The sequence below is a fragment of the Cervus canadensis genome, chromosome 22, assembly GCF_019320065.1.
Source record: "Cervus canadensis isolate Bull #8, Minnesota chromosome 22, ASM1932006v1, whole genome shotgun sequence".
Lineage (NCBI taxonomy): Eukaryota > Metazoa > Chordata > Mammalia > Artiodactyla > Cervidae > Cervus > Cervus canadensis.
Window position 1 is genome coordinate 4,329,468 of NC_057407.1, and position 22,693 is coordinate 4,352,160.

General features: G+C 50.5%; 1 protein-coding gene across 4 annotated transcripts in view; it reads left to right on the forward strand.

Annotated features, from left to right (window-relative positions):
* The window catches only part of IFT122 (intraflagellar transport 122), a 65,411-nt gene that overhangs the window by 3,268 nt on the left and 39,450 nt on the right, over positions 1–22,693 (forward strand). For 2 of the 4 annotated variants that reach the window (XM_043442165.1, XM_043442163.1), the window contains exons 2-11: positions 3,143–3,209; positions 4,521–4,605; positions 8,747–8,825; positions 10,600–10,676; positions 13,275–13,341; positions 14,531–14,677; positions 17,873–17,948; positions 20,624–20,815; positions 20,974–21,112; positions 22,279–22,481. In XM_043442165.1, coding sequence (XP_043298100.1) covers positions 3,143–3,209; positions 4,521–4,605; positions 8,747–8,825; positions 10,600–10,676; positions 13,275–13,341; positions 14,531–14,677; positions 17,873–17,948; positions 20,624–20,815; positions 20,974–21,112; positions 22,279–22,481 — 1,132 coding nt within the window. Of the gene's footprint in view, positions 1–3,142; positions 3,210–4,520; positions 4,606–8,746; positions 8,826–10,599; positions 10,677–13,274; positions 13,342–14,530; positions 14,678–15,720; positions 15,898–17,872; positions 17,949–20,623; positions 20,816–20,973; positions 21,113–22,278; positions 22,482–22,693 lie in introns of all 4 variants that reach the window. The other 2 variants (XM_043442166.1, XM_043442164.1) reach the window with 2 other exon arrangements.

The window sequence follows — 22,693 nt, forward strand, 5'->3', positions numbered from 1 at the left end:
GATGACATCACCGACTCGATGGACATGTGTTTGAGTAAACTCCGGGAGTTTGTAACGGACAGGGAGGCCTGGCGTGCTGCGACTCATGGGGTCACAAAGAGTCGGACACGACTGAGTGACTGAACTGAACTGAACTGATTCTTTTCTGTACTGCTCTTTTCTTGAAACATATAGCCCTTCCACTGTATCTTTCACTTCTTTTTAAGAGATTTGGAGAAAAAAAAAAAGATCTGAGTAAAAAAAAATTTTTTTAACTTATCTTTTAACTCTTATAAAAGTGCTCACAGCACAGGCTGCTGATAGCTAGCAGCTGAGCACTGGATTTGAATTCCGGCTCTAACTGCATTGAGTGCTTGCCCAGTCCACTCAGTAGCTGTTTATTTTCAAGCAGGTTAGTTAATTTCTTTTTACCTGTCTTCTCATTTGTGAAACAGATATAGGGTTGTTATGAAAATTAAGGAAGTTAACATGTGTAAAGCATTTAAACTGTGCTTTGCACACATGTAAATAAATGTGCTTAATAAATATCCGTCACTGTTTTTAAAGTATTGAGAGCACACATGTAAATAAATGTGCCTAATAAATATCAGTCACTGTTTTTAAAGTATTGAGAGCAGCCAAAATTTGTTAAAATTGATAGCAACTCAGGAGAGTGGAAGGAGGGATAGCACAGACTCTAGAGTCAGATCTGAGTTAAAATTCTGGCCCTTTCACTTCCTGACTGTGTGACACTGGGAAAGATACTTGACCTCCCTGAGCTGTGGTGTCCTCAAGTGAAAGTGAAAGTTGCTCAGTTGTGTCCAGCTCTTTGCGACCCCATGGACTGTAGCCCATCAGGCTCCTCTGTCCATGGGATTCTCCAGACAAGAACACTGGAGTGGGTTGCCATTTCCTTCTCCAGGGGATCTTCCTAACCCAGGGATCAAACCTGGGTGTCCTGCATTGCAGGCAGATTCTTTTCCACTAGCACCACCTGTAATTGAGTAGTAATTCTTACCTCACAGAATTGTGAGGGCGACATAAAATAATGCATTTGAAGAGATAAACATGAGGTATCTCTCTCTTTTTTTTTTCATTTATTTTTATTAGTTGGAGGCTAATTACTTACAATATTGTAGTGGTTTTTGCCATACATTGGCATGAATCAGCCATGGGTTTACATGTGTTCCACATCCCAATCCCCCCTCCCACCTCCCTCCCCATCCCATCCCTCTGGGTCTTCCCAGTGCACCAGCCCTGAGCACTTGTCTCATGCATCCAACCTGGGCTGGTGATCTGCTTCACCCTTGATAGTATACTTGTTTCAATGCTATTCTCTCAGAACATCCCACCCTCGCCTTCTCCCACAGAGTCCCAGAGTCTGTTCTGTACATCTATGTCTCTTTTTCTGTTTTGCATATAGGGTTATTGTTACCATCTTTTTAAATTCCATATATATGCGTTAGTATACTGTATTGGGAACATGAGGTATCTCTATGGTAAATGCTCTTAAGTAGTTACCAGAGAGTTTTTTTTGTGTTTTTGGCCACACCTGAGGCTTGTGGGATCTTAGTTCCCTATGCTTAGTCCCTCAGTCGTGTCTGACTCTTTGTGACCCTTTTGACTGTAGCCCTCCAGGCTCCTCTGTCCATGGGGTTTTCCAGGCAAGTATACTGGAGTGGGGATTTTCCCAACCCCGGGATTGAATCTGTGTCTCCTGCATTGCAGGTGGATTCTTTACCGGCTGAAGCTAGTTCCCTGTTTGCTGTTCCAGTCACTAAGTCGTACCTGACTCTTGGCGATCCCATGGACTGCAGCATGCGCGGCTTCCCTGTCCTTCACTGTCTTTTGGAGTTTACGTAAACTCATGTCCTTTGATTCAGTGATGCCATCCAGCCATCTCATCCTCTGTTGCCCGCTTCTCCTCCTGCCCTTAATCTTTTCCTGATCAGGGATCAAGCCCATGCCCTTGGCAATGAAATCTGGTCTTAACCCTGGTCCACTGGGGAATTCCCCACGGTGTCTAGTTTTGGATCACTCACAGGTACCAGGTTAATTTACCCCATGCTTAGCTTTCACAGGAGGCTGTCAGGCCGTGCTGTCTGACACATTCTTCTTGGGTCACTGGAACTAATAAAATCATCTGCCTGGGGGCATTTGAGAATCTTTGTAGTATGGCTCCAGTCTGTTTTCTCCAGCCTTATCACTTGCTTCTTGTTGCCCTGCACATAGCCATGTGTTTCAGTCAAATTAGGTTATTTGGATGTTTGCTGTTCACACCATCCTGTCTTTGGTTTTCTCTGCCTGAAATGCTGCGCTTTCTCCGTCTCCCCCTGCCTGTCTCGAAAGCCCTACCTTTTTCACAGATTGTGTTCTTCATGAAGCTTTTTCTGATCCTCTCTGAATCAGAACACTCTGTCTTCCTGCTTGGAATCCTACAACATATGCTTTAATGTATCTCCTAAAGCCTTTATCACAGTATTATTCTATACTCCAACCAATCTAAGAGGTCACTGTTTGTAAAATATTATTTTCTGTTTGATTTAAGAGAGCAAAGTATGCTGCCAACTAAACTGACACATTATCAGTTATAAGACACATCCCAGCATCAGAAGTGTTAAAATGTGAAAAAAAATGTGTGCTTTAGACTTGATGACATGTGGTTCTCTGTGAGTGTGTCTCAGCCTCACCTTCCTGCAAGGGTGGTCATTTCATGACAGCAGGGAGGGACTGATTTTGTCATCTTGTAGCTGCTAGTTCTTAACATGGAAGAGGCACTTGATAAATATTGGATTAATTGGAGGAAGTAATGATATTTTAGTAAATGTCCTGTGGATTTTCTGGCTCTCACATACTCATTTGTGTAGCCTTTATGGTTTCATGATGAGATAGTGCCCCCCACTGTTGACCCTTTGAATCGAGTCTGGCGTCTGGCTTCTGGACAAGTGCTAAGTGGGATACAGTCCTAGCTGCCAAGTGAATTGTGATGGAAGGTGTGGTGATTGAATGGAATTTGCAACCAAACGCAATTCTTAGCTATTATTTTTCTTCCTCCTACACAAGCGGTGCTTCATAATGGACATAACATTTGCTTTCCTGGCCATTAGCCGACCTCATCATTTTGGCTCCTAATTGTCCTTTTGTCTTGTCTTGTCTCCTGTAGTGTGTATGACCTCGCGTTCAAGCCCGATGGAACCCAACTGATTTTGGCTGCAGGAAACAGATTACTGGTGGGATTTTGTCTGAGTTTCCTTTTTAAGTGCTTTTTTTCCCCTCTCCCTCGTGTAAGTGCTCTGAAATTTGACCCGGTTTTTAAGATAAAAAAGGCAAGGGCGGAAAAACCAGTCATTACTTTTTAATAGGGAAGGAAATGGGCTATTTAAAACAGGTAGGTAAACTGTCTATCAGCTAGGAACCTGTGAACAATACCTCCTTTGGAGTCATTAATCTTTCCCTTTCTACCGTGAGACACCCATGAATGAGTTGAAAAATAATTAATCAAAATGCCTTTGAAATGGAGCTGTTGTCAGTTCACATTTTTGTCGCCCTGAAAAAATTCAAGCAACAGGACTGAAGGGGCTCCCTCCATGAAAAGCCAGACGGCCTAGGCCCTTCTAAAGAGTTCCATATGGATGTTGTCCTATTTTTCATATTTTCAAAGAGTATAAGCTCCCACTGGAAGCTGTCCCAGTGTATAAAAGTCGTTTTCAGAGAACACTTGAGTTTGACCTGAGAACCTTTGCCTTCTGCCCCTTCCTCCTGCATTAGCCCGCTTCCTCTCGCTCTGGCATCTCTAGATGTGCAGACGGCTTGCTTTCCACTGTCCGCTGGGAAGCCACATAATCTTAAAGCCCTGAGTCAGTTGTTCCACAGACTTCTTCTCTCCAGGGTAAACAGTCCAAATCCTTTTAGGTTTTTCCAATAGGTTATATTCTCCAACACGGATCCTTTCTGGAGGGTCTTGCCTTTATTTCTCAGATGGTGTGTTTTTTTCAATCTCCACAAAATTTATAGATGTCACACAGCTGTAAAATTCTACGTCCACATTACAGCTGGGTTTTACAACACTCCTTCCCACTTACAGACCCAGAGTCCAGGTCTGTGACTCTCAGACTCTTGGTAGCAAGTGTGAGATGCCTCTCTGTGATGTCGCAGGAGGCACAGGGTCGCACTGGCGTTTAATCCTGCTTGCGCTGGGCTCTTAGTGCTGGCTTTCTCTGGGAGGGTCTAGCTTGAATGGTCGTAGATCCAGATTCACACAGGGGAGTGAACTTTGCAGGGAAGTTTCACGGACCGAACTTTGGTTTCCCGAGCATTAATGGTACATTCCTAGCCACACAACACGCGGAATCGTGGCCTCTACTTCTTGGGTTTCTCAACTTTCACAGTTAGTCTGGTTTCTCGGTGTAGTTTTTGCTTGGTACAAACTGAGAATATTGACACGTTTTGTTATGAAAATAAAAATAGCAGCAACGACCTGCAGGAATTCTGACCCTTGGATGCCATGTGGGTAATCTGTAGTTTGGTCTCTTCTTTGCCAGGTTTATGATACATCTGATGGCACCTTGCTTCAGCCCCTAAAGGGACACAAGGACACCGTATACTGTGTGGCATATGCGAAGGACGGTAAGAGGCCGCTCGGCGTTAGTCTCTGTCGTGGCCTCACGGTCGCTCGTCTCTCTCCTTGGCTGTGCCCACATCATGTTTAGTGAGCTCGAGCACCGCGTCCAGTTACAGAAGACAGTCAGTCTCTTAGACTTCAGTCATTCAGCTTAATTCAGTCATTTAAGTGTTTATTGGAGCCTGTCTGTGTGCCAAGTATTGTTCTAGCTGCTTGAGATACTTCAGAGACCAAAGCAAAGAGCCCTGCCCTTGTGAGACTCATGTCTATGTTGGGGGAGGCGGGGGAGAGAGTATGAGGAAAGACATACAATGAATGTACTAAATAAGTAGATTAAACAGTACACTGGAAGGTGGTGAGTGTGGGGAAGAAGATACAGGGCAGAATAAGAGGGCTTGAGAGTGCTGGGCGGGTCAGGGCGCTGGGTTCAGTATGGGGCAGGGTAGTCAGGATGGCTTGTTGAGATGGGGACCAGTAAGCCAAGATTGGAGGTGGGGAGCTAGGGAAGTGAGGACAGCTGGTACTAGGGGGAGGAGAGCTCCTCGTAGAGGGAACGGCTGTTGCAGAGGTCCTCCGGTGGGTGTGCCTTCCTGGGGCTGGGACAGAGAGGCGGTGGGGAGCAGTAGGGGACGAGGGCAGAGAGGGAACAGGCGTGCTGGCTGGTTAATGTGGGCTGCCATAGGATTTTGATCCTCACTGAAAATGGGGAACCATTTCTCTGAGCAGAGGAGAAATCTGATCTGATTTCTGTTTTAAATACTGGGAGCAGCCTGCAGGGGGTGAGGGTGGAGGCAGAAAGACAAGTGAAGAATCGTCATCTGGGCAGATTTTATCACACTGGTGATGGCGGCTCAGATCCCTATAGAAGCAGAGCAGGTGGTGAGGAGTGGATAGAGCTGGGAGGTAGAAGCAGTAGGATTGGCTGATAGTCGCATGTGGGATATGAAGCAAGGAGTCGGGGTGACTCCCAGGTTTTTGACTCGAGGGACTAAAAGGATGGAGTTGCCCTCTGCTGAGATGAGGAAGGCTGCAACTTAGAGTGAAAGGTCAGGAGTTCAGTTTCGGACACGCTGAATTTGAAGAAAGTTGATGCTGTAGAGAGGGGGGAGGGAATTGCTGGAGCAGTGTGTTGAGTGAGGGGAGGAGAGGGGATCCAGGGCAGAGATGGCATGGCGGGGAGCTGGGGGTGTCGCTGCAGATCCTGGAGCAGAGGCCATGGAGTTCGGTCCCATCCTTTCAGTGAGGCAGGAAGCAGCAACATCTGAGAGCGAGGATGGGGAAGGAGGTGTCTGAGAGTTTAGGGCAGAGGAAGAAAGTCGGTCACCACCTGCCCAAGGGGCTGAGTAAATGGCCCCAGGAGGTGTCGTGAGACCCCAGCTCCATGAAAGGCCCACCCGAAGCTGGTGACCGTGGATTGAAAGTGAACTCAGCGGTGTGATGACGTCTTTTTCTCCATCACTTAAAGCTGTGTGGATACGGGAGGGGCAGAGCAAGTGGAGAGGGGGGTTTTACCAGAGTGGTAGGTTTACGGGCTCCTCTTGAAGATGAAGTACGAGGGCAGGGGCAGAGGATGTATGCAAAAGAGTGATTATCTACATTGACCTTGAACTGTTGCTGAGTCATAGGGGAGAGAGGACCACAGGACTGAGGGGCAATGGAGAGGGAGGTTTTAATGGAGTTGAAGGGTCATTGGAATTAGGGCACCAGGTGGGGTGAGGAAGTAGAGAGGTGGTCCTCATACCAGCTGCGTGAAACTGATGCGGAGGGTTAAAGTAAATCCATGCTTCCCCAGCTGGGCGTCTGGGGGAGGAACATGGGCTTTGGGATGAGACAGTTCCAGCCCAAAAGCTCTGTGAGTTAGAGGTGGTGGTTGACTCTCTGAGTCTCACCTTCCTCCTGTGTCACGTGGACCTAGGATTAGAGACGGGCCTCTCTGAGCGCTGCTGGGAGGGAGCAGGACCAGGGGTGCAGGGCGCGGATGGACCGTGATCACTCAGGCGCCAGGGTTTTCACTTCCTTTAGATGACGGACCTCTTTGAGAATCTGATGAAAGCTACAGACCCCTCTCTAGAAAAATGCACATACTGCATGTATACGTGCCATTTCACGCACCCAGCGTTAGCCTGACCTAGTCCATCCTCTTCACGTTAGACCTGCATAATGACCGAGCGAAGTCACGTGAGTTTCTGTCACATGACAACAGGTTAGCGGCAGAGACAGTGCTGGCTCTTGCCTGGTAGTCAGGTGTGCTGTCCCATGGTAGTCCTGTTTTTTTATATGCCAAGTTCTCAGTGATAACAGGGAGTGACCTGTGAGGTCTCAGAATTTATAAGTCTAGGGCCTCTGGCCTGCGGCACCATGACGGCCCTTGGGGATGTCAGAGCAAACTCTGCGGTCAGGGGCATTTGTCAGCGTTTTGCAAAGTCCTGCCATACGTGTCATCTCACTTGATCTCCCAGTAGCCTCTGAAGCAGGCAGGGAAGGGGTGAGAAGATAGGCTTGGAGCCATTACACTCCACTGTTCTTGCCTGGAGAATCCCATGGACAGAGGAGCCTGGCAGGCCATGGTCCACACACCACAAAGGGTCGGACACGACTGAAGCGACTTAGCGTGTCACAGGAGACTTGGCAGGGCCGGGCCTGACCTGGTCCTCTGGCTGCGGAGCCCGCCTTCCCCGTGCCTCACGCTGCCCCTCGGAACACTTGGGTAGTGATAACAGTCCCTCCCCCTTGGATCTAGAAGTAAAGATACACTGAATTATGGTTTTACTCTTTAAAATATGATGATTTCGCTTGTTTCTGGTTTCTCCCTTAAGTTTACTAAATACTTAATAAGCAGCCATGATACACAGGTGTGTAAGAACTAGTTTTATTTCCTCAAGGAAAGCAATACAAGATGATGTGAGGAAGTAATAGTGATAATAGTAGCTGATTTTGTTCAGCATCGATCCCAGGCCAGGCCCAGTCCTAAGCACTGTAATCTCATTGCCTCCTCACAACAGCCGAGGGGTAAACACTGTTGTTGCTTCCGCTTTTGCGATGAGGAAGCGAGGGCCTGGAGATGCTCAGTGGCTCCTGCCAGGTCCTGCAGCTGGCGGGTGACGTCAGGGGGAATTCCGGCTCAGACTGAGCCCAGAGCCCACTCTCTCCCTCCCCTGCTGCCTGCCGGGGTGGGGGAGCAGTGACAGGAAGAAGAGACAAGAGCCGCTTCTCTGACTTAGTATTTGTAGCGGTGCCACCCAGTCAAAGTGTGAGAGCGAAAGCCTCACCTGGCCCTCATTTGCTTGAAGCCTTTCCTTGGGACAGAGAGCAGGGTCTTAATGTGGCCCCGAAGCCCCAGGAGATCCCTCCACCACCCACCTCGCCCTTTGCCCATGATGTTCCAGGCTGGCTGCTCTCAGCCTGCCAGATGTGCAGTGTTTTCCTGCCTCAGAGTCTTTGCACATCTGTTTGACCCATATGGATGGGCCTTTCTGCTCTCTTTGCACCTGGCTAGGCTTTGGTCAACCTTCAGGTCTTTTGTTTGTTTTTCCTAATAATTATATTTATTTATTTTTGCCTGTGCCGGGTCTTTGTTGCCCTTTGGGCTTAGTTGCCCTGTGGCGTGTGAGATCTTCCCAGATCATGGATCGAACCCAGGTCTCCTGCATTGGCAGGCGGGTTCTTATCCAGTGAACCATCAGGGAAGCCCTCAGCCTCCACGTCTTAATGAATGATCCCATTCTCAGAGAAGCCTCCATCACCGAAATGAGGTCCCCATGTATTCTCTTTCATAGAGCTGCTTTTTTTTCTCTCCACATTGTGTTTGAATTGGATTAATTTAACTTAATGCCTGCTTTACCCACCAGACAAACTCTATGAAGGTAGGGATCACGTATGCTTGAATCATGACTTAATTCTGAGTGTAGGACGTGATGCTGGCTTGCGACAGGCTCTCCATACATCTCCGTTAGTGCCAGACAGAACTGGAAATGAGCTCAAACTTCCTGACTCCAAAGTGCTGCCACCCAGCACTGATAAGAAGGGTTGCAGAAGCAACTGATACTTCCTAGGGACCTTAAAGAAGCAGCTTTCTAAGAAATACTGTCTGCAAAATGCCAGCCTAAAGAAATGTGAAATTTATTTTCTTTTTAAAAACGCTTTCAGGCAAACGCTTTGCTTCTGGATCGGCCGACAAAAGCGTTATAATCTGGACGTCAAAATTGGAAGGCATTCTCAAGTACACGTAAGTGATCGTTTAGGGGCACGGTATTATTACTTGGCCTCTTACTGAGCAACTGAAGCACAAACCCCTTAGAAAAGAGATCAGGAAGGACTTTTTTCCTTGGGATTGAAGTTCAGTTGTGGGGCTGTGTGCTGAGAAGGTTGGGGAGTGAGTTAGTGAGGGAGCAGTCTTGAGCTCTGCTGGCCCGGCCGGCACTGGGTGGTGCTTCTGTGTAGCTCAGTTCAGTTAGTCTGACGTTGCACATTCTACCCCACCCTCTGGCCCCCTCCAGTGTCCCCACCTCAGGGAAGGACCCCACATCCACCCAGGGTGGCCAGCCCGAAACTTGGGCTCCGTGTGCTCCAGGCCGCTCTCTGTGCCGAGGTTCTGCTCATCCTCTGCAGATCTCAGACGTGGCTTCTTCTGAGAAGCCTTCCCTGCCCCTCTAGCCTCCGTCGGGTCTCCTTCATGGCGTTTCTCACAGCTGCACTTTTATTTTGGGGGGTGGGGTTCGTGCTGGGTGGCATGCTGGATCTTAGTTCCCCGACCAGGGATCCAGCCCGGGCCCCCTGCAGTGGAAGCGTGGAGTCCTAACCACTGGACCGCCAGGCGAGTCCCTCACAGCTGTAGTTTTACACTTACCCTGATGACTGATCGATTCCTCCCATCAGCCTGGAGGCTCCATGGGGGCAGACACTGCCTGTGTTTTGTTCACCATGTGTCTCTGGTGCCCGGTGCCTTGCCTGGCCCATTGTAGGTACTTGACAAGTGATGGTTTTCCTTTGAATTGTGGTGAAATACACATAACATGCAGTTTGCCATCCTGAGCATTTTTAGGTGTGCTGGTCAGTGGTGCTAACTAAGTACATCCGTGTTGTTGTGCACTGAACCTCCGGGCTTCTCTGCATCTCGCAAAACTGAGACTCCTCACCTAAAAACAACCACCTCCATCCCCCTTCCCCAGCCCTGGGCACCGCAGTTCTACTCTCTGTGAATTTGACTCCTCTGGGTACCTCATATGCGTGGAATCCTACGGTATTTGTCCTTCTGTGACTGGTTCATTTCACCGAGCCTAATGTCCTCCAGGTTTATCCGTGCTGTAGCATGTGTCAGAATCCCCGTACATTTTAATGCTGAACAACACCCTAGTGTGTCTACAGACCATATTTTGTTTATCCATTCATCTGTTGCTGATGGGCCTTTGGGTTGCTTCCACCTCTTGGCTGGTTGGAATAATGCTGCTATGAACATGGGTGTACAGATCAACATTTGAATGAGTGAATAAATGAATGAAGTAGGTCACGAGTGGAGTAGACCTGAAGGTGAGGCGTCACGCGTGGGACACGGCTCCCTCAGCCTTCACGGTCATCTCAGGTGTTTCCAGGTCTTGGTCTATGACAGTATCTTCATTGTACCTGCATCCTGTGTCAGTGAATGTATTTCCAGGCCTGCACAGAGCATAAGAGGAATGGCCATTCATACGGCGCTTCCAGTGCGCCTGGCGAGGGGCTTCCCGTCATTCTCTTACCAGCTGACACCCCAGAGCCGTTCAGCGCGTTTATCTTGGAGGAGGTGGCCGGCCTGGGGGGTGGGTAACGTGTAGAGAGGAAGATGGTGGCTGAGAGGCACCCGAGGAGGGGGGCGTCCACCCCCGTGCTTTTCCCTGGCCGCTGGCAGCAGGGCTCCCGGGGCGGAGCAGAGAGGCTGTCTGTGGGCCCGTCGTTACGGCCTGCTGCTGGAGCCGCTGCAGTGTTTGTGGTCTGCCGTGTAATCATCTGCAGCTGTTTACTTCCAGGCACAATGACTCCATCCAGTGTGTCTCCTACAACCCCATCACCCACCAGCTGGCATCCTGTTCCTCCAGCGACATCGGTAGGTGCTGGTTCCCAGCGTCTCGTCCTGGAATGACTGGAAATTGGGAAAAAGTGCTGGAATCCATCCAGAATGTGGTGACGAGTCAGTGCGCCTTCTTCTCCCTTCAGTGGCTGAGGGGAGGCTGAGACTTGTCTTTAAAATTGTGTAGAAACCAAAGGAGTGAATGAGGCCATTGAGTCTGGTCAGAAATGGGTGGGTAAGATGGCAATTTGGGAGAAGGCCCTGGGAAGGGAGGTGGGGAGAGGAACGGGAGAGCCCCGGCGTGATTGGCGTTGCTGCCTCTGAGAGGGGACAGTTCAGTTGTCCCCACCTCTGTGTCCCCCAGCATCCGTGTGCAGCGCATCCCCCTTTACTCGTTCCGTGGTTGTGGCTGTCCTCCCCGAGGAGCACACCCGCCCCGCACACGGCACTGGTGGGGTCCCGGCATAGAGCAGAGGCCGGGAGAGCGGGTGGAGGCTTGCAGGTTCAAGGTCCAGTCTGGCTTTCAGTTCGTCAGTTCTGTTTTCCTTGCTGGGAGATAGTGTGTACACAGAGCAGCCATCACTGAAGTCAGGGAACAAGAGATCTGACTCCTCTGTTTCCCTTCCTGACCTAAAGTGAACATGTTCTTTCCGTCCACTGATAGAGTTCAGAGGTTCAAAAGAGAGGATGGGATTGAAAGCACGTTATGTACATAAAAGGGGAAGGGACTGTCATTAATGAAAAATTTAGCACTTTCTCCATGTGAGGCACTGGTTTGGGTGCTTACTTTTGGGGTGAAAAAGACGGTAGAAATCCTGCCCTCAAAGAGCTTGTGGTCGGGGGCAGGTAGGGAGGTCGAATTTGTAAAAATACACTATGAAGTAATAATATTTGTTGAGCGTTTGTGACGTGGTGGGCGCTGAGGGTGTGTATGTGTGCTCAGTTGCTGAGTCATGTCTGACGGTTTGCCACCCCATGGAGTGTAGCTCGCCAGGCTCCTCTGTCCATGGGATTGTCCAGGCAAGAAAACGGGAGTGGGTTGCCTTTTCCTCCTCCAGGGGATCTTCCCGACCCAGGGATCAAACTTGCATCTCTTACATCTCTGACGCTGGCAGGCAGATTCTTTACCACTGAGCCTCCAGGGAAGGCCAGTAGGCACCGTGCCAAGGGTTAAATGAATCCCTCTGTGAGCTCCGTGGCAACCCTGAGGTCAGGTAGCATTCTCATCCTTGCTGTGCCGATGAAACAGAGCTGGGGCTCAGGGTGGTCCAGTGACGTGCCTGAGGTGGCCCCGCTGGTAAGGGATGGACCCAGGCCATGTGATTGCATCTAGCGCCTGCTCTGGACAGCACTCCCGAGAGGCCCCAGAGGGAGGGTGCGGTGAGGGGAGACGGCTGGAGCACAGGCGGAAATGCCGGAGGAGGCCTTCCAGTGCCGGAGACCAGGGAGGCAAATTGCTGGATGTTGCATCTTGCTCTGCAAATGTATTTCTGCCCTAGATTTTCCTTCTTGGCCATGCTTCGTGGCCCAGACCCAGAGCAGAGTTTGGTGCTGTTGCCCAGACATAGACCTGTTGTGCGGCACTGAGTCAGTGGCAGGAGGGAGCAAGTCCAAGGCAACCAGCATGTGGGGACAGGGCACGGCCCGGAAAGCCTAGGAGCAGAGGCTGGGTTTTTAGGAGGCATCATTCCTTACTTTGACCTCTAAGTTGTATCCTGGTTACAGTGTAATAACTATGAAAGTTACCGTTTCTTTGAGTTAAAGGTTGGCTAGAAATTCACCAATGTCTCTTCCTCTCTTTTTTTCTTTTGAAGTAGTTATAGACTCACAGTGAGTTGCAGTAATTGTAGACTCACAGTGAGCTGCAGAGATAGTAGAGAGGTCTCAGGTACCCCCCTTCCTCCTCTCTCCGCTGTGGACACGTCTCATGTAACTGTCGTACAAGATCATGATCAGGAGGCTGGCCTGGCACAGTCGGTGTGTATAGATGAGTCATGTCATCACCTGTGTTGGTGACCATCACCGCAAAGATGCTCCTTTGTCATCAGCTTCCCCATCTCCTGTGGGCTTCCCCGGTGGCGCTAGTGGCAAAGAACCCGCCTGCCAGTGCAGGAGACACAGGAGACTTGGGTTTGATCCCTGGGTCAGGAAGATCCCCTGGAGGAGGAAATGGCAACCCACTCCAGTACTTTTGCCTGGAAAATTCCATGGACAGAGGAGCCTGGCGGGCTACAATCCAGGGGGTTGCAAAGAGTTGAACATAACTAACACTTTCTTTCCCATCTCCCATTATAGCTAACGCCTTGTGCCTGGTAACCATTAATGTGTTATTCTCTATATGAGATGGGCTCATACAGCATATGACCTTTTGAGATTGACTTTTTAAACTCAGCATGAAACCCTAGAGATCCATCTGAGTTGTAGCGTGTGTCAGTAGCTTGTTCCTCTTGGTTGCTGAGTAATATTCCAACCACCGATGCAATTGACATGAACTTGGGCAAACTTTGGGAGATGGTGAGGGACAGGGAGGCCTGGTCTGCTGGAGTCCATGGGGTCACAAAGAATCGGACACAACTTAGTGACTGAACAACAACAATAGTCCAACCCGTCTCTCGTTCTTATTTTGCATTGAAGGCTTATGGTCTCCTGAGCAGAAGTCTGTCTCTAAGCACAAATCCAGCAGCAAGATCACCTGCTGCAGGTAAGTTAAGGGGCAGCTCTGAGGGTGGTTTTCTGTTCCCCTGCTCTTCAGACAGACTCAGAATGTGGTTAGTTCACACAGTAGAGAAGGTCTTATGCTTCCTAGTTGGTCTGGGCCCCATGTTTCCTCTCTTCTTCTCTCGTGGCCTCCTTGATGGGAAGAACCCGTGTCTTGGGTGGTGGAGCGAGAGAGCACTGCAGGTGGCTTTTGGGCAGCTGTCTGGCAGCAGGCGTCCCTGCCTCAGCTGTGCTCAGGGCAGGCTCTGGGGGCGCCAAGCTCGCCTTGTCTAGGTGGCACAGCGCTGGAGGAAGCACAGGCTTTGACGTTAGATCTGGATTCAGATCCAGGTTCAGCAGCTGACAGGCTCTGTGACCTCAGGAGGTTCCTCATTTGATAAATGGGAATTAAGATGATAGAAAGAAAAGAAAATATACTAAAAAAAAAAGAAATTTGATGTTTGCAGTAACATGTAACACTTCAATATATGGAGTCATTCACTCACATTTTTTAATTTTAAGCTACAATAAGTGCTTTTTCCAAGCATCAGGATATTCTCATTTTAGAACAGAGTGGAGGTTTTTAATGAAGAAGAATCAGTTGTTTGTAAAACATAGAAAAATGAAAAATATATTTCAATTTTGTATGTAAGGGAAAAAAAAAAAAGACGCCGTCTTGATGGGGCTGTTGTGAAATGCACACGAGGTAGTGAGTTGAAAGCAAGTGGCTCCTGCAGATGGTAGATGCTCCCAAAGGGAGGCTGTGCTCGCCGAGCGGCTTCTCAGCGCAGCCTTCCTTTCGTTCAGCAGCTGGCAGGCACCTGCCCGGGAGACTGGCAGTCACCGAGATGCAGGTCCTGTGCTCAGGGGGATCTGGAGGCGGGGGGAGGCTGACACGGAGAGCAGGGAGTGGGCTGGCCCCGCCAGCAGCGCAGGCGGAGCCTGGGGCCCTTGGGGCGGCGCCGACAGAGACCGTGGGCGCCCAGAGGAAGGTGTTCCCGCCGTCATGTCTTGCCCTCCGCGCTGGGAAGCAGTGGGACTCAAAGTGTGGCCTCCTGAGCTTTACATCAGGGCCCAGGTGCATCCGGCTGTGGCTGCCTCATCAGGCGGTCTGAAGCCGGGCCCCACCCTCACTGCGTTCACCTGCGTGTTCCCTTTCCCCGCCCCACGCCCTCTGGCGGTTGTCTGAACAGCTGGACCAACGACGGGCAGTACCTGGCCCTGGGGATGTTCAACGGGGTCGTCAGCATCCGCAACAAGAGCGGCGAGGAGAAGGTGAAGATCGAGCGGCCGGGGGGCTCCCTCGCCCCCATCTGGTCCATCTGCTGGAACCCGTCCAGGTGACCGGTCCGCCGCCCTCCTCCACCCTCCTGCTCCTCCACCATCCTCCTCCTCGGTCAGGAGCCCTAGGAAGCCCTTCCTCAGCGCGCTGGGTTCTTCCTCTCCTCACGAAGGCTCCCTGATTCAAAGGCTTCTCAGCCCGTGTGACTGATCCGTTTTGGAACCTGTTCCATTTGAATGGAATTTTTAAAAAGCCCATCTTGAGTTTTGGAATGCATCCCAGAAATATAGCCGAGCAGATGAGCTATCTAGGCCAGCCCAGAGTGTGTGTGTGACAGAGTGTGCATGTGACACAGGAGAGCCACTCCGTTTGAATCAGTAGCTCACCTCTGTGCCGTGGCTTTATTTTGGTCTTTTCCCCTTTTCAGTTCTTCCCTCCAAGTCCGAACAGAACACGTGCTTTTTCATGAGCCCTTTTTGCCTTTTCATGAGCATTTTTTGCTGCCCTTGGCCCCACAAATGTCAGTATTAAGTATAAATATCCCCAAAGCCTACAGCTCCACAAACAAGTGGCATCTACCTTCTCCAACCTTACGCACATTTTCTTTACTATGCTCATGTGACTTTGATGGGGGCCTAATAACTTTAGATCTCCTTGTATAATCCTATAACATTATTAAGCCACCACTATTCCCCACAGAGTCCTCTGAAGGTAAAGGACTTAATTGTTTACCAGCCCAATGTCATTTTAAAGGTGGGACCTACTTGATTTAGAAGGCCGTTTAATCTCACGGCCTTTCTGACATCAGATGATTATGCTGCTTCTTGAATAATTTGGTCCAGCCCAGGGCTGTGGCATGCATGTCTGATGGCTTCAGAGCCCATTAGCCTACCCCAGAGTTCCTGCTGTTTGCTTTTTGCGGCCACAGATGACTCTGTGGCTTCGGGGGCCCATTTTTAATTCATGAGATGCAGGATGCCTGGTGTACCTGGTCGCTGTCCTCTTCCGGACAGGGGGCAGGGGCTCCTTGACAGGCCTTGAAATTAATAGCCCTAGTGCAGTTCTAGGCAATGCGATTGAACAACCCCTTACCGTCTGCAGCCGATGGGAGAATTTCTGGATGAACATAGAGATGGAGGATGCTGAGGAAGTCACTGTCAGCAGATACTTTCAGGAAATCCCTTCCAGTCTGAAGTCCGCAGTGTACAGTAGTCAGGGTAGTGAGGCAGAGGAGGACGAGCCTGAGGAAGAGGACGACAGTGCCGGGGACGACAGCCTGTGAGTGTGTCCCGAGGAGCCGAGCCCGTCCCAGAAGGGCCCGCCGCCAGCCTCGGCCGGCCGGGCTCCCTTCCCAAAGAGACCCGGGGGCATTGTTGGCGCAGGCTCCTCCCGCCGGGGGGAGCACTCCCCTGAAGCTCGTGTGTGGGTCATAGGACTCTTCTTAGAGGAACTCTGGCAAACACTGAAAAGTCCAAAGGAGAAAGTTCAGCTTTTCTGTAAAACCCCATCCCCAGTGGAAACCACGGTCGGCATCTTAAGTGTATTTCCCCTCAGTCTTGTAGCGCATTCATACTATGAACCAAACCATATCCTACTCCCTTTTTGTCCACTTAGCATCACAGAGTGAACTCTTTACAGTAACATTTAGGGCTCCTTTGAAAAACATGACATTGAGCGCCTGCCCGCGTGCCCTGGCCTGGGTGTACCGTAGTTCATCAGACACCTCCCCTCTTACTGGACACCTCTCTTAGCCTGCTCCCACACCACACCTCACCTTGCATTTGCTAGGACACGCATCGGAGAGGAGCTCCCCCGTCTTACCCGCAGTCCTCACGTCAGACCCTCGCTGTCCAGTCGTCCTTCCTCCTCTTCAGCCCAGATTACCTGTAGGGAAACCACTGCAGGCTGTGCTGTGGGAGGCAGGACATTCTGATTGACGAGTCCTAAGCTAGGTCACTTCATCCAAACCGTTGTGTGGTGCCCGAACTTCCTTGGGAAAAGAAGGTGGGAGACGGGGGGCCAGGAACGGAAGAGAGGGTGGGCTTCACGTCCCAACCTGTGTTCAACCAGAGCAGACCCTTTAGTTACTAACACAAGTTTTTGTTTTGGTGAAGAGTCCCACTGCCTAGGGTTTGTGGCGGGGGGGTGGTAAAAGGGGGAGAAAGGAGGTTGGAAACCACCCTTCCAGCTCATGGAGGCTGAAGCCGACCCAGAGCTGTACGAGGTCTCCCCAAGAGGGCTCGCCGCGGCCTGGGCCCCTGGGTCATGTTTGTATGTCAGTGCTGACCACACGGAGCTCACCTGTGGGCCCCTTCCACCCCCCTCCAGCGTCGTCTCTGTCCCCTTGGTTCTCGACTCGTCCCCGTGCGAGTTGCCATCTTGTCACCCTTGCCCGGGTTTTGCTCATAGGGCTGCACCGTGCTTTGCCTGAGTGTCTCATGGTGCTGTCAGATGACCCCAGGGCCTGGGCTCAAAACGCTGGAGTTAATGAAGAAGCAGCAAGGTTAGGTGGGTTCTGGCCAGTGCCCGAGGGCTGGGAACCTCTCTCGAACTCGGCTCCTGAGGAGCCCGATCCGCAGCTTTGGCCGAGGAGGTTTCTCCTGTGCGGCTCCTGCAGCCGCAGTTCCAGGACGCTGATGCCACTGGGCAGTCGGTTTCAGAGACAGCGGCTGGTCGTGGCAAGCCACCTTTCTTTCCTGCTAGGTCCAATCAGAAACCATTCCACCTGCGCAAGAACCCCAACTGCAAGGGAACCGAGCTTTGGGTGTTAGTTTCCTCTTGAGGAAGAGCAAGCAAGGTTCCCCTCTGTCCATTAAAAAAAGAATCAGACGATCCATGCCTTCCCACCGTCGAAGACACGTCTCTCCACCCCTCCCCATCTTGTGTGGTGTGTAAGAGAAAGTACTCTCGGATCTCCAACCTCGCTATGTTAGCTCTGCTTCCAGGAAGCTGTGAGACAAGGGGTCTCACCTCTTCACGGTGGCAATGTCCCCGCACCATGAGCACCCGCATGGTAGGGCATCCTGTCGAGATACAGATCCCGGGAGGGCTGACCTCACCTTCCCCTTCCTACTGGACCGGTTGATGGGTAGGCCCACGTCACAGCCCTCTGGCCTCTGTCCTCCTGTCCGGCACTTGGCAGTCTGACCGCCTGACCAGGGCTTTCTCTTTCCTGTTGTTTGTTAAACCCTTCAGGCCACACTCACCAGCAGGCCTTGGACCCACGTAACCTCTTTTGTCTTCTGTTGATTAGAGAGGAACGTAATGACATCCTGGCTGTAGCTGACTGGGGACAGAAGCTTTCCTTCTACCAGCTGAGTGGAAAACAGGTATGCGGGTCTGTGCCAGCCTGGGGGAGGTACCGGTTTGGTCACGCCTGTTGGTTTTAGTCTGTTTCACGTTTGGAGATTGCATTATTAGTAACTGTTCATTATTTGTGTTAGCTCCTGTTCACTGAGCGTTTCCTATGACACCACGTTCTGGGCTCAGTGCTGTGCATTCTTTATTTCTTTTAATTCTTACAAAACTTTGCGAAGTCGGTACTCTGATGATCAACTTTTTACATTTATTGAGCCACACTGAAGGCATGTGGAATGTCCTCTTCTAGGGATAAAATCCACGCCCTCTGCAGGGGAAGTGCAGAGTCTGAACCGCTGGACCGTCAGGAAAGTCTGATGGTCTGCTTTTTAGATATGAGCAGACAAGTCTCGGGGCAGTGGAATAAATATTATGCCCAAGGTCCTACACTGCCAGTAAATGGTCGAACTGAAATGCAGCTTGGTCTGTAAAGTCTTTGTCTTAGTCGTGACCCTGCCTACCTGTATTTGCTTTATTTACTCCACATTTATGAGCGGCTGCTAGGCTAGCCCTTCAGGCCTTGGGTGAGCAGGGAGACATGAGGATGTGTCCTGGAAGAGATGACACCTGGTGGAGAAGAAGGGGGAAAGGACACCCTTGTCTAGTGCTGGGGTGCTGTGGAGAATGGCTGGAGGTTTGAAAGAGCATGGGCCACTTAGGAAACTGTGAGAGGCTCATTTCGACAGAGAAGGATCTTGGGAACCAACCTCAGGAGTGTGACCTTCACCCTAGAAGGAGAGGCGGCGCCGTCAGCAGTGACGAGACAGCACACGGAGTGGGAGAGAAAGTTTTCAAGTCGTTTAGCTGATAAGGGGCTTGCATCTTAAATATGTGAAAAAACTCTTCAGTTCAATTGCTCAGTCGTGTCTGACTCTTTGTGACTCCATGGACTGCAGCACGCCAGGCTTCCCTGTCCATCACCAGCTCCTGGAGCTTGCTCAAACGCATGTCCTTTGTCAGTGATGCCATCCAACATCTCATCCTCTGTCGTTCCCCTCTCCTCCTGCCTTCAGTCTTTCCCAGCATCAGGGTCTTTTCAAATGAGTCAGTTCTTTGCATTAGGTGGCCAGAGTATTGGAGTTTCAGCTTCCGCATCCATCCTTCCAATGCATATTCAGGACTGATTTCCTTTAGGATGGACTGGTTGGATCTCCTTGCAGTCCAGGGGACTGTCAAGAGTCTTCTCCAACATCACAGTTCAAAAGCTTTGATTCTTCAGTGCTCAGCTTTTTTTATAGTCCAACTCTCACATCCATACATGACTACTGGGAAAACTATAGCTTTGACTAGATGAAGCTTTGTTGGCAAAGTAATGTCTCTGCTTTTTAATATGCTGTCTAGGTTTGTCATAGCTTGTCTTCCAAGGAGTAAAAAACTCTTACAAGTCAATAATAAAAAGACAACTTAATTAAAAAATGGAAAAGAGATCTGAATGGACATTTTTTCAAACAAGAAATACATGTGGCCCAATAAGCAAATGAAAAGATGTTCGACATCATTAGCTACCAGGAAAATGCAAATCAAACTTACAATGAGACCCACTTCACACCCAGTAGGATGGAGAAATTGGAATCCTTGTGTACTACTGATAGGAATATAAAATGGTATACCCAACCTCTTTTTAAGTAGTTACTAAAAGGTTAAATGCTAAGTTACTATATGACCCAGCAACTCTACTAGGTATCCATATCTAAGAAAGATGAAAACGTACATCTGCACAAAAATTTGCATGCAAGTATTCATATCAGCATTTTTCATAATAGCCAGAAATAGAACCAAAATGTCCATCAACTGATGCATGGAAAAATAAAATGGGGAATACCCATACAATGGAATATTCCTCAGCAGTGAAAAGGAATGAAGTACTGATGCATACTGCAGCAAGGGTGAAGCGGTCACAAAAGGCCACACGGTCTGTGTTTGCATTTATGTGAAATGTCCAACATGGGCAGATCTATAGACAGCAAGTAGATTCGTGGTTGCCAGGGGGTGGAAAGAGAGGGGGAAGGGGATTGATTGCTAACAAGTACAGGGCTTCTTTTTGGGGTGTTGGAGTTAGTGATGATGGTTATACAACTCCAGATGTATTAAAAGTTAATGAAGTGTACACTTGACATGGGTGCATTGTATGGTGTGTGAAATACCTCAATAAGGTTGTTCTAAAGAGAAATAGGATGAGTGTAGTTTCAGAATAAAGAACAATTGTCGAAAAAGAATGGACTTAGTTTTGTGAAGTACTAAAAAAGGAAAGAAGGAGGGAAGGAAAAGAGAAGCCAAAAGAAAAAGAAATTTCCTTCAGGATTGAGGGAAATCCTGAAGCCACGCAAGGGCTGTGAGCAGAGGGGGAGGCCTAGTGGGAGAAAAACCATCTGGGGTGTAGATTGGCTGCAGAGCTAAGCCACAGCCCTGGGGCCGTTGGGTGGGACTCGGGGAGACCCCGGAGGGTTTGTCCGTGTGGAGGGGAGAGGGGTGTTGTAGAGGCCTGGGCTGTATTCGTGATGGCGTCAGTCACACCCGGAAGAATGCTGGCCAGCTCTCCCCAACCTTCCCAGCTCCCCGTGTAAAGGACAGAGGGAAAAGCCCTTGATTGTGTTGCAGTGATCTTGAATTCAGCGTGGATCTTCCTTGGTGTGTTCTCTTTGTTCAGATCGGGAAGGACCACTCCCTGAACTTTGACCCCTGCTGCATCAGCTACTTTACTAAAGGGGAGTACATTTTGCTGGGTGGGTCAGACAAGCAAGCGTCCCTTTTCACCAAGGACGGCGTGCGGCTCGGCGCCATTGGGGAGCAGACCTCCTGGGTGTGGACGTGTAAAGTGAAGCCCGACTCCAACTACGTGGTAAGAAGCGGGAGTTGGTTGGTTGGGGCACCGCCCGAGTAGTCAGTGAACGTCAGACGTGTTTAGCCAGTGAGATCGCCGATGTTTGTTCCTGACAGGCAGGTGGGAACGGTCTGTCTCCACAGCAGGCTGAGAACTGACATGCTCGCTCTCCGCAGGTGGTGGGCTGCCAGGATGGCACCATTTCCTTCTACCAGCTGATTTTCAGCACGGTCCACGGGCTCTACAAGGACCGCTACGCCTACAGGGATAGCATGACGGATGTCATTGTGCAGCACTTGATCACCGAGCAGAAAGGTGCGCGTCAGCTGCGGCCCCTCTGCCCCCAGATGCTGGGAAGAGGGGCAGGTTGACAGGGCTGCTCACAGGGCACATGAGACGGTAGGGCGTGTTGCTCCTTGGTGTTCTGGACACATGTTGGACCACTGGGTCTTGCTGTTTTGTGTGGTGGGAGCGTGGAGAGGATATAGATGTCTTTGAAGCAATAAACCCTCTCTCCCAAAAAAAAAAAAAAAAATTGCAGCTAATACTAAGGGGAAGTGGACTGCCTGGCTAAGGGAGGGCAGCATATAACAAGTCAGAGCCGGGGGCTGGGGGACCTGCGTGGTGGGTCTCTGCGGACCTGTGTCCTCTCCGATCACAGTCCCTTCTGGGGTGCTTCTCCCCGGCTCTGTGTCCACTCACCTCCTAGCGGGTGCTCCCCCCAGAGAGAAGGGGGCAGTGGGTTGCACGGGCTTGGTCAGAAAGCCAGGGTTCCAGGCCTCGGGTAGCCAGTCCCTTCCTCTGTCCACTCAAGTGGCCATGCTGGTTCAGTGGGCTGAGAACCTGCTTATTTCAAGGGCATTTGTTTGCAGGTGTCCCGGCCACAGTGCACTACGGGGGCCTGTGTGTAGGGGTCCAGGTCGAGGGGTGTCTTGGAGAGTCAGGTGGCATCCTCTGGTCCCCTGCCTGGGAGCACCTCTGATTGAAGACTCCACCTGAGATGCTGAGGGCGCACCCGGCCGGGCAGTTCCCCGCCATCCTTGCTGAGGGACTTTCTCCACGTGTAGCGCGAGTGTGAGGCCCTGCTGTGTGCCAGAGACTGCCTTCGGCCCCCTGTTGGCAAGAGTGCTGGGTGGCGAGTGTCCAGGGCTGTGGGCAGTTACCCAGACGCGTTCCTAATCATCAGGGGCTATTAGTGCCATTCAGAGGAGATTTATCTTCAGCAAGCGATGGTAGCACAAAGACTTTCACTTTGCAGACTCAGATGTAAGCTCGGGGCCACAAAGATGGTATGCAACTCAGTGTTCAGCAGGGTTGATTGCGTATTAGATACTCTGTAAAGGTGTTTTGATGAGTGTGTCTCCTTTAATTGCCACTAGCATTAAGTAAATGATGGCTTTTAATTTCTCTGCCTTCTCCCTTACCGAATAGCCTCTTGTTCGAGCTGGTTGTTTTTTTTTTTTTTTCCTCCTCTTTGACAGTTCGGATTAAATGCAAAGAACTTGTCAAGAAAATTGCCATCTACAAGAATCGATTAGCGATCCAGCTGCCTGAAAAGATCCTCGTCTACGAGCTATACTCTGAGGACCCGCTGGACATGCGCTACCGGGTGAAGGAGAAGATTGCCAGGAAGTTCGAGTGCAACCTCCTGGTGGTGTGTGCCAACCACATCATCCTCTGTCAGGTGGGCGGCAGGGGCACGGGGGCGGGCTGCATCCGCTTCATCCCCCCTCCGGGAGCGGGGTGCCCACCTCCCGGCTCTAGAGCTGGTTGCTAGGAGAAAGCCCTTATCCGTCAAGCTCAGTGGCTGTTGCTTTCATGCTTGTTGGCATCTGGACAGGTCAGACTCTACCAGAAAACCATGGGCCGTAAACTGGAGAACACGGGGACTACCCT